Source organism: Microtus pennsylvanicus, chromosome X, assembly GCF_037038515.1.
Source record: "Microtus pennsylvanicus isolate mMicPen1 chromosome X, mMicPen1.hap1, whole genome shotgun sequence".
NCBI lineage: Eukaryota > Metazoa > Chordata > Mammalia > Rodentia > Cricetidae > Microtus > Microtus pennsylvanicus.
In genome coordinates, this window is record NC_134601.1 from 10,819,035 (window position 1) to 10,828,678 (window position 9,644).

Genomic DNA, 9,644 nt, shown 5'->3' on the forward strand with positions numbered 1-9,644 from the left:
CCAACAACCTATTAGTCCCAGATTACACATGGAGTTTACTGGTTCCTCCTAAGTGTCCATTTAAGATTTCTTAATTCACACTTTATTGACAGGAAAAACAAAAACACTTTGTTGGAAGCCTTCGCATCTTTATCTTGTCAGTGTGCATTAGGAGCCCTTTAATCCATGGATGCATGCATGCATGGTAATGGCATATTAAATGTCCTTATGAAACTGCAGATGAAAATTAGCATTTGAACGCACTTTTCTTTCAATATCAGAAAGCATTGTTTGTTTGGATGTACTTATATTTATATAAAGTTTCACAGATTGTCATGAAACTGAAAATTACACATTAAAGTTTTAAGAGCACCAGCACATACATAGGGAGATTTTATTTGCTATCTAAAAAAAAAACCACCAAATTAACTATATATATGAATATACACCCAAATACACATGCGTGCACACACACATATACATACACTTGTAATAATATCAGATTTTCTTTAAAAAATTGGAACCAACAAATAAAATCTTGAAATTAGTATTTAATAAAGGGATTGCTGTTACAACATTAACTGTAATATCCTTTTAGAAGCTACACCAAAATATCTGCTACTTGAAATTCATGAAGAATACCTGTTTGCTTTCTTGGCTTCCTTACTGAATAATACAATAATTAATCACACCACAACACACACACACACACACACACACACACACACACACACACACACAAAACTGGACAAGAAGGCAAAGGCAATGAGTTTCAGAATATTGATTTTCTAATCAGAGATATTAAACATCTTCAGATATCAACAAATTATCAAATACTTCTTTCATTTGATCAATTTTGATCTAGAACTTAACAGCACACACAAACACAGGGGCATATCAGCTGTAGTTGTAGATCATGAATTCATCAGAGTCCAGTGCAAGCATTTTACACTGTGGCTTTGATAGCCAAGATTTGCTGTGATGTTTACAGTTCTACTAGATTATCTGATAGTAGTCAGAATGATGAAAGAACAGGATATTGATGCATACAAGATATATTAACCTTAGTCATTATTTTGTTAAATATTGTAATTAAAACTATTTGAATTAAGCTCATAGAATCCTGAAAAGCAAGACAATTGATGGCAAATAACAACTGCCCCAGACACAATACTATAAAACTAAGGAGCTTATTTTAAAATGCACAGTTGGTAACAAATCTGAAGATAATATGCTAAATTCACAAGAATAGCACAGATTTTTTTTTAAATTTTGTGGGTATTTTTTGTATTTTTTTCTACTTTTAAATTACACCTGATCAGAAAGCCCAAAATATTTCTGTACACATTAGCTTCAGTTTCATTTTAATGTTTTTTTTTCTTATCACAATTTATACTTACTGATAAATTTGCTGTGATCAGGAATATAAGTCGGGCATATTAAATACATATTAAGGAGTACATGTTTTCCTATTTAGTATATAAAGTACTTCATAAATGTGAATTATGTTACAAAAATAGCTTTGGGTGCGCTCACACGGTAAGCACTTTGCTAATTTGGGACAACCTTTAAGGATTGTGGGTATTTGACATAACTGAGAACAAACTCTAGTTTAATTTGAGCCATGTTTAATTCTGATAAACATCATATTTTTCTCTAGATCACCACAAATGCTATGCAACTCACATTGATTTTTTCTCCTTTAGGATTTTATATATAGACAGGTAATATTTAAAGTGTTCAAATTTATTTTATAGTTATGTAATGCATGATATATTTTAAACAAGTATTTGCACAATTTAACATTATAAATCCAGCAGTTTCAAGATGCAGGCCATATATTTTACCAATTTACAAATACTATCAAATGTTCTCTCTTTGCATGCTTGTTTTGTACACTTTTCAGGTAATCTTTACACAGAGTTGTTACAATGCCACAATTCAAGAAGGGTTATTCCAGTTTCACCAACTTAATCTACGTGCAAGATGAAGGACCCAGCTGAGGTACAAACACTGGTACCAGTTTTCTTGAGTTTGCTTTACAAAGCAAAAAGAGACGAAGGTTTTGTATCAGAGTACAAAACTGATTTGCCTCTTAAGGTTAAATTCAGTATATTATATTTATAAAGCATCCCTTTGGCAATAGAGTTTGCAGTATCCCCACAGGACTCCACAGTATACGTTTTATGTAGTAAAATCTATTAAAGAAAGTCTCTTCTACTTGACTCATCTTTAGAGCTACAGTTAATCAGATACCCTTGGAAACACCTGCCTCTATGCCTAATGATAATATAGTATTTGGAAATTAGAAGTCAACAAAAGGCACTTTCATCATTAAATAATGTCCTCTGTATGAAGTCGGATTACATGGCCTATATCTTATTCAAAGCTGTTTGCTCCTCAAGGACCTGTAGGTAGTCAGGGGAACTCTGAAGTTTTGCCTTCAGTTCAAAATACTCACTCTTCCTTTGTTCCACAACAATTTTGCTGTGGTTACCACCTATCAGTGACTTCTTGTTTTTTTTATCTTGTTTTTCTGGATAGCGAATCTCAAAGCCACTGACACCAATGCTGTTATACTCCTTTTTGCTTTCAAGAAAATTTTGAATAAACACATTGGAATCTCTGCTTGGGAATAGTTCATCCAGCTCATCAATTGTGCTCAGTCTCTTCCTGGTATCTACATGCAGTAAATCTTTGTCTTTGTCAGCAGCATTTCTCATCATGACCTTCTGTCCCGGAGGATCTGAAAACATGAACCCAGTTTCAGACTCTTTCAGGCCACAAGTGTGACTCTTGCTCATCTGTTCTATGGTTTGTGGAATGAATGCTTCTGTGCTCTGTCCATCTTTTTTATTGGTTTTGTGGTCATGCTTCCTTAGTTGCAGCTGCATGGAGCCACACTCAGGATTCCCCAGACCTTCGTGCTTCACTGTGGGTTTCTTGTTGCGTCTCAGCACAAAAACAAGAAGGCAAAATGCAACAAACACAGTTAAAATGAGGACCACCAATATGCTTAAGATTAAAATAGACAGAGGCACTGGACCCCCTGGAGGACTTCGAATGGGACCCAGTGGAGTGGTAAATGTAATTGCAGGTGGAGGGCTTGTGAATGGTGAAGATGGCTTGTTTAAGAGTTTAGGACATAAGATTTCATTTTTGAGGGACTTCAGTTCAATGTTGGCAAACTGAACAGGAGTCTCACATTTCAGTTCTTTCACAACAATCCCATCATTTAGCTTCTCTAGCCACAGCTTTAATGCTACCAAGTCACAAGTGCAGTCCCAAGGGTTGCCCTCCAAATCAATCTGGGTAAGAGACTGCAACTGATCAAGGACTCCACTGACAGGTAAGTACATGAATTTGTTGTTCCTCAGGTTCAGTCTAGCAAGGGGTGCTCCAGAGAAAATGTAAACTGGCAGGCTTTTTAAGAGATTGTTGTTCAGGTACAGTAGCTGCAAATTGGGCATGGAGTCAAAAGTGCCTGCTAAGATTTCCTTAATCAAATTGTATTCCAAATACAGATACTGCAGGTTGTGAAGGCCTGAAAATATTTCAGGGTACAGCCTTTCGATCTGGTTGCCATTGAGATAAAGCCTGCGCAGATTGGTAAGATTGTGGAACACTTCACCTTTGATCACTGTGATTTGATTGCTGCCTAAATGGAGCAAATCCAGTCCTTCAAACTCAGTGAAGTCTGAAATGTCCACATCTTTGATGTTATTGCCATTGACATGCAACTTCTTGGCATTTAAAGGTTTTGGTATCAGTTCAGACATGGACTGTATATTTTTCTCCTGGCAATTCACACTCAGTCCTAAATCAGAAGGATGCGTTTTGCAAAAGCAAGGTGCCGGGCAAGGTGTAAGAGGAGGCACTCTTGTTTGGTATGACACAATTTGGCTGAGATTTCGGTTGGAGAGGGCTTTGCCTGCCACTATTCCAGAGATTTTGGAAGGATTTGTTGTTTTGGGTGGTTTGGTCACTAATCTGTGCAAGGTTGTTTGAGTAGTGTGACCATTTGGAGTAGTGAAGCCATTTTCCAGTTGAGATGGGGGCAGAATGCGAACGTCAAAATCACTCCCTGTGCCCATGGGGCATAATTCTTGCTTGTTGGTTTCCTTTAAAAGCCTTCCATACAAGTCACTGGGAGTTTCGCAGATAGCTTCTCCTATGTAAATGTTATATGGCATATTCTCCAACCAAGCCTTTAGAGGCAACAAATCACAGCTACAGTTCCAAGGGTTATCTTCCAGCTGCAATTCAACAACCCGGCCAATGTGTTCCAGAACTCCAATATAGGGGAGTTTCTGGATTCTGTTTCCTCGTATATCCAGATGGGTTAAAGATGCGAATCGAAAAATATTATCAGGAAGGAACGAAATCAGATTGTCATTAAGAATGAGAACTTTCAGTTTGTGGAGCTTATTGAAGGCTCCTCGTTCAATATACTTGATTAAATTGTAGTCAGCCTGGAGATACTCCAAGTTCTCTATGCCAAGGAAAGTGTCAGCTCGGAGAATCTTTAATTCATTGTTGTTCAAGTGCAACTGCTTTAATGCACTGAGCCCAAGAAAGGCTCCTCCCTCAATGTTCTGCAGCTTATTATTTCCCAAATGCAGAGAAACTGCATGTGAAAAATTCACGAATGTATTTGGATAGAGAATATTTAAAAAATTGTTTTGGAAATTGAGGTGATAAAAATTAGACCAAGGTGGTTTCAGCTGGTTTGGCCTGTAGACTGAAACCTTCTCACAGTTGACATAGAGCACATTCTCTACTGACACGCAGGAACACACATTGCAAATTTCCACTGATATGTCAGAATCAGTATTTGTTGAAGAAATCAGGGCTGACACAATCAGAAAGAGCCAAAGAAACATCTTCTTGCAATCAGCAAACAAATCTATGCTTCTGAATAAAGAGAAATAATCTAAAAAATAAAAAGAAAACAGTTTTTCAATGATCATTCCTTGAAAAATATATGTGTACTTAAATTATCTCATTGTGAATACATGGCTACAATCTCTAGCATTGTAATTTTTAAGGAAGACAGATTTGTACACCACTGAACAGTACTTTATATCTGTAATTTGTGCATGTGTAGAATATACAACAAATGGTAAGAAAAGAGACTTTAAATTATACTTACATGTTAATAAATTCAATTTTTAACTTGAACCACCAAAATTTGCCCTTAAGCACTAACCTAGAGCTTGAAATTTGCAACTAAAATGAATATACCTAAAGCATCATTCATTTCATGTCCTCTACACCACAAACATACCACAATTGGTTTAAATCTATTCTCTAGGTTTCTGCTAGAAACTGAAATTAGTTAGAGACCATAATTGAACTCAGATTTCAGTGAAGGATGGCAGTGGGAGGACTGGATTCCTTTAAAGAAGACAGTTAAAAGAGCTACATGGAATGTGCCTTGGAAAGAAATTTGCCTGCGTTTTGGTACTTAGGTAAGCACATTGCCACGAATCAGTTAGCTCATGTAATCTGCTTTCAAAAGCACAGGTGACCCTATGGGGTTCTAGAAAACTGGCAGATTAATAAACAGCACCTTCTTTGCTGTCTGTCATTTCCAAAATAGAGTTAAAATGTTTTTTGTTTTGGGGTCCCTGGAAGCAGAAAAGGAACCAGCTTATTCTTGCACTGCTCAGCTGATTTCCAGGCAGTATTTCCACCCACCAGAAATGGCTTTTTTGCCTGTCTGGTCGTTTCCTGTTCTTCACTTGTCAGTTTGAACCCAGTCCCTACAGACCCCTTCATTTAAACGCATATCACCTTCGCTTTGGTCCCAGCCTGTCACTGCTGAGGAAGAGGAGTCCACATGTCACAGTCCTTGGGCACAGTCCTTGGGCACAGTCCTTGACAGAAGCAGATATATTCAATTCTAAATATTTCAGTTCCAAAACACCCTCCCTAAAAGATAACTTCATGTCCCTGCCTGTAAACAAATGAAGAATTACTTCTTGCAAGAGTTTAATGGCTCAAAAATTAACCCTTTGAAGCCAGCCCCATAAAAACCTGTGTGCACACACACATACGCGCGAGGAAGAAAGGGAGGGAGGGGGAGAGAGTTTCTGCCTCATGGAAAGGAAATTAATGGAACACATATGGGACACAAACAGTATGCATTTTACCATTTTACTGATGCAATTTTAGGCTTGTGAATCTTTCCAGTAGTGAATGGGAGGAAGCTGGCTTCAACTGTCATATGATCACCACCAAATATTAATTAAGTAAATAAATTCCTCAGCTAAACAATGAGAAAATGGGGCAAAGAAAAAATGTGTCACACAAAAAATCTTTTTTTCTTCTTCTCCTTTTCCTCACAAGGAATCAGCTAGTGGTAAAAATCAAATGTGACTCAAGGTAGACAATCATTCGCCAAGATCCAGGAAGGCTTTCATTTTAAGAATCTAGCCAGAGTCACGGAGATGCTATTTGTTTGCCATATAGGTGGGCATTTCCTTTATTCACTGTTATAGCATGACTGTCGTTGCAAAAAGAAGTCATAATTTTTAAGCATGACATCACCCAAAACAACTTCAATTGTAAAATCAAAATTTCACTTGGTCCTTTTTGCCTTGTGTTGATGTAGCTTTCAACAGCTATTTTAGTTCAGTTGAGTCATTTCTTGTTCCCAACCACCTCCACCCAAAAACAAAGAAACCAAAATGCAACCAAACTAAAAACAAACAAAACACAAAAAGCAAAACAAAACAAAATAAAATTCAAATAACCAGAATTCAGCACAAAAGCATAACAGATGTGAAAAATATATGAAGCTGCCCTCTTATTAGTAATTTCTACTTTAAGTAGCAAAGGGAGTGGGGGAGGCGCAAGGATGAGCTAGGAAGTTCCCAAATGCAATTCCAGTGAAACAGACTAAGCCAAAAGCAGCTGGATCAAACAAGCAAGGCAGAGTCAGCCCACCAAGGAGAGCCCAACAGGCAGTGATAGGGCAATAGATATTGAGAGCTGGAGAACTGTAGAAAACGAGGTTAGAAAAAAAAAAAAGAAGCCAGGAAGAGTAACCGTAAGGAAAAGAGATGCCATTAATATATTCTAAAAATCGTGACAAACAGCAAAAATACACACCAAGAAGAAAAAAAAAAAAAAAACACCATACAAACTATGGGTTGGGAACCCCAAACCACCTCTCAGGCTTCCAAGAGAGTCGGATTTGCCTTTCAGCATTTCCATCTCTTGGTGATGCCTAGCAAGACCTTCAGCTCCCTAGGCTGCCCAGGACTGCACAAACCCATCATCCACCAGAGTGCCGCTCCTAGCGCTCCATGCCCAAGCGGAGAAAACGAGCCTGCAGAGTGCAACCCACTGCCAAAGGGGTCAGCAAGTCGATGTGGCACCATAGCAGAAGACATGAGAAACCTTAGCTGCCCCCTCCCTGAGAACCGAGGTGGGGGTAGGGTGGGGGAGAACAGTGGAGAGCCTGGCCGTTGTCGCCCCCATTGAGCGCTAGCCTGAGCTGGAGGCGACGGATGGAGGGGCCACTGGCGCGTACCGCAATGTTTTGCCGCATCCTGGTGCCCAGAGTAGGCGCGCAGCCCCCTCCTGGGTACCCTGCCTGAGCAGCAGCCTCTCAGGCTGGGTGGCACGGGCGGGGGCGGGGTACTGTGCTCGGTGTCGCGGGGGCCTTCAGTCCCGCTGTGCACACATTTCTCCGCGTGCTCCCATCCCACAAGAGGTAGCTGCTGGAGTTTTCTTTGGCCTTTCTAGATCCGGACATGCAGTTTGTGTGCAAGAAGAGATGACTAGTTCAGGCCAGGAGGGGTATAGCACTGGGGCATCAAAGACCCATTTGACACAGTCAGAGTGACTCTATAGTTCTGTTCCCTCGAGCTGTGGCCGGGTCATTGCACCCTGCCACCACCTGCCAAGCCAGCAGTAGGATCCTGTTCACCCACCCAGGCAGAAATCAGCTCAACATTTAGAAACCTAGCAAAGTGTCGCTGTCCGGCTTTGCTGGGCTCTCAGAGTTACCCACAGGCTCTTCCACACATATTGCCTATCTTGCTGAGTACCAGCAGTCTCCGAGCAGTCCTCCAGCCACCGCCTGAAAAACCACATCCAAGTCCCCGCACAGTGCCTGAGAGTAGGACACTGAGCACAAAGCCCAGCCCAGCAGAAGCCCTGACAGCTCACAGTGCCACAGACCAGGACACTTTTCCTGTTGCCCAGGCTCCTCCAGGGGCAGGGATGTTAAGGAAACCAGGATTCTTTCAGCCCTCTAGAACAAGAGATCACGCCATGGATAGGCAAGTGGGAGGTGTGTGTGTGTGTGTGTGTGTGTGTGTGGTGTTGGGGGTGGGGGGTTGTCAACGTTTCCACTTTGTCTACTCAACGGACCCCAAACCAACACGACTCCAACTAAAAATAATAAGATACCTGCTTCCCTCTGAGCGCGCGCACATGCACTGTGCCAAGCCCAGCCTGGAAGAGGCTGCGCGCCTTTCCTTGGAGCTCGCACAGCCCGGGCTAGAAATTTACTCACCTCTGGAGCCCGAAGTCCTGTAGAGGGCCCACCGCGTTCCGACTCACTCCTCAGTTTCCGCGGCGGTCTCTATAAGATATCGGGATCCAGCTTCTTGGCGCCCGCTTGCCGGTCAAAACCAACGAACAGCCTTTAGCAGGCAAGCAAGCGGGCAGTGGCGCGCGCGCGCACCCGGACAGACACCGCGCGCGCACCCAGACTCTCGCACATAGGCTGCACCTTTACATACACCCGCCGAATCCCCGCCCCCGCCTCCGCCCCCTGGCTCTCACGCAGCCCTCCCTCCGGACACCCGAACCACTTCGATCCCGGCTCATTCCTGAGCCGCTTGACCCTCCAACAGAAACCCACACTTAAGTCCTTTTCTACCCACACACTGGGAAAGACAAACGCTTTTCTTTCGGTATCCACCTCGTCTTTTGCCTAAAACATCCCCTAGGAAGGAGCGACCCTGATCCCCAGGCAATGGAACCCTAGTTTCCTAACGCGGTTGCACTAACCTCCATCACCCTACCACATATGCACAGTCGAGTCCGTTCTCTTCCTCCAGCACACTAACAAGGAAAGGAACGAGCGCGCGCACGCGCTAGCGAACACACACACACACACACACACAGAGAGAGAGAGAGAGAGAGAGAGAGAGAGAGAGAGAGAGAGAGAGAGAGAGAGAGAGAGAAACATACACGAACAAGAATCCAGGAGGATTGAAAAGAAATTTTGGAAAGCCTGGGCTGAGGAGGTGGAGTGGGGGCTGGGGCAGGGGACGGACATTAGGGTCTTCAAATCTACGGTGGAATCGAATAATTCCGGAGTAAAGGGATGAGTCAACAACAATGACATTGAAAAGCGCCAGTTGTACTTTGGTTTTCTATCGTGGCTATGGTACCTTTGGCTAATTGTCACCAGGCAGAACAGGGGGCTCTGGGACTACTTCAGTAGCCAACGATTCTGGATGGAGCCTTCTTGGGACTAATTTCCTGGATCCAGTGGTGTTCGCACTCCCCCTACCTGTCTGTGCGTGAGGGACCTGAAGCTTTAAGGTAAAAGTAAGCTTTAGCCCAAAGTAAGCTTATTTAGCAAGGTTAGGAGATGATTTAATAATTCTATGTATTTTAAAACTCCACAGGCCTTCAGC

General features: G+C 42.0%; 1 protein-coding gene across 4 annotated transcripts; it reads right to left on the reverse strand.

The window, feature by feature from the left end:
• Positions 1-744: 744 nt before the first annotated feature.
• Slitrk4 (SLIT and NTRK like family member 4) lies at positions 745-9,114 on the reverse strand. 4 transcript variants are annotated; one of them, XM_075957304.1, is made up of 4 exons: positions 9,010-9,071; positions 8,510-8,613; positions 5,776-5,858; positions 1,277-4,912 (listed from the first exon to the last, which is right to left on the reverse strand). In XM_075957304.1, exon 4 carries the CDS (start codon positions 4,860-4,862, stop codon positions 2,352-2,354), a length of 2,511 nt encoding a protein of 836 aa, XP_075813419.1. In that variant the 5' UTR covers positions 4,863-4,912; positions 5,776-5,858; positions 8,510-8,613; positions 9,010-9,071; the 3' UTR covers positions 1,277-2,351. The 4 variants fall into 4 exon arrangements, with proteins under 4 accessions (XP_075813417.1, XP_075813418.1, XP_075813419.1 ...); XM_075957302.1 differs by lacking the exon at positions 9,010-9,071 and having other exon boundaries at positions 745-4,912; positions 8,510-8,690; XM_075957305.1 differs by lacking the exon at positions 5,776-5,858 and having other exon boundaries at positions 9,010-9,114.
• Positions 9,115-9,644: the final 530 nt, after the last annotated feature.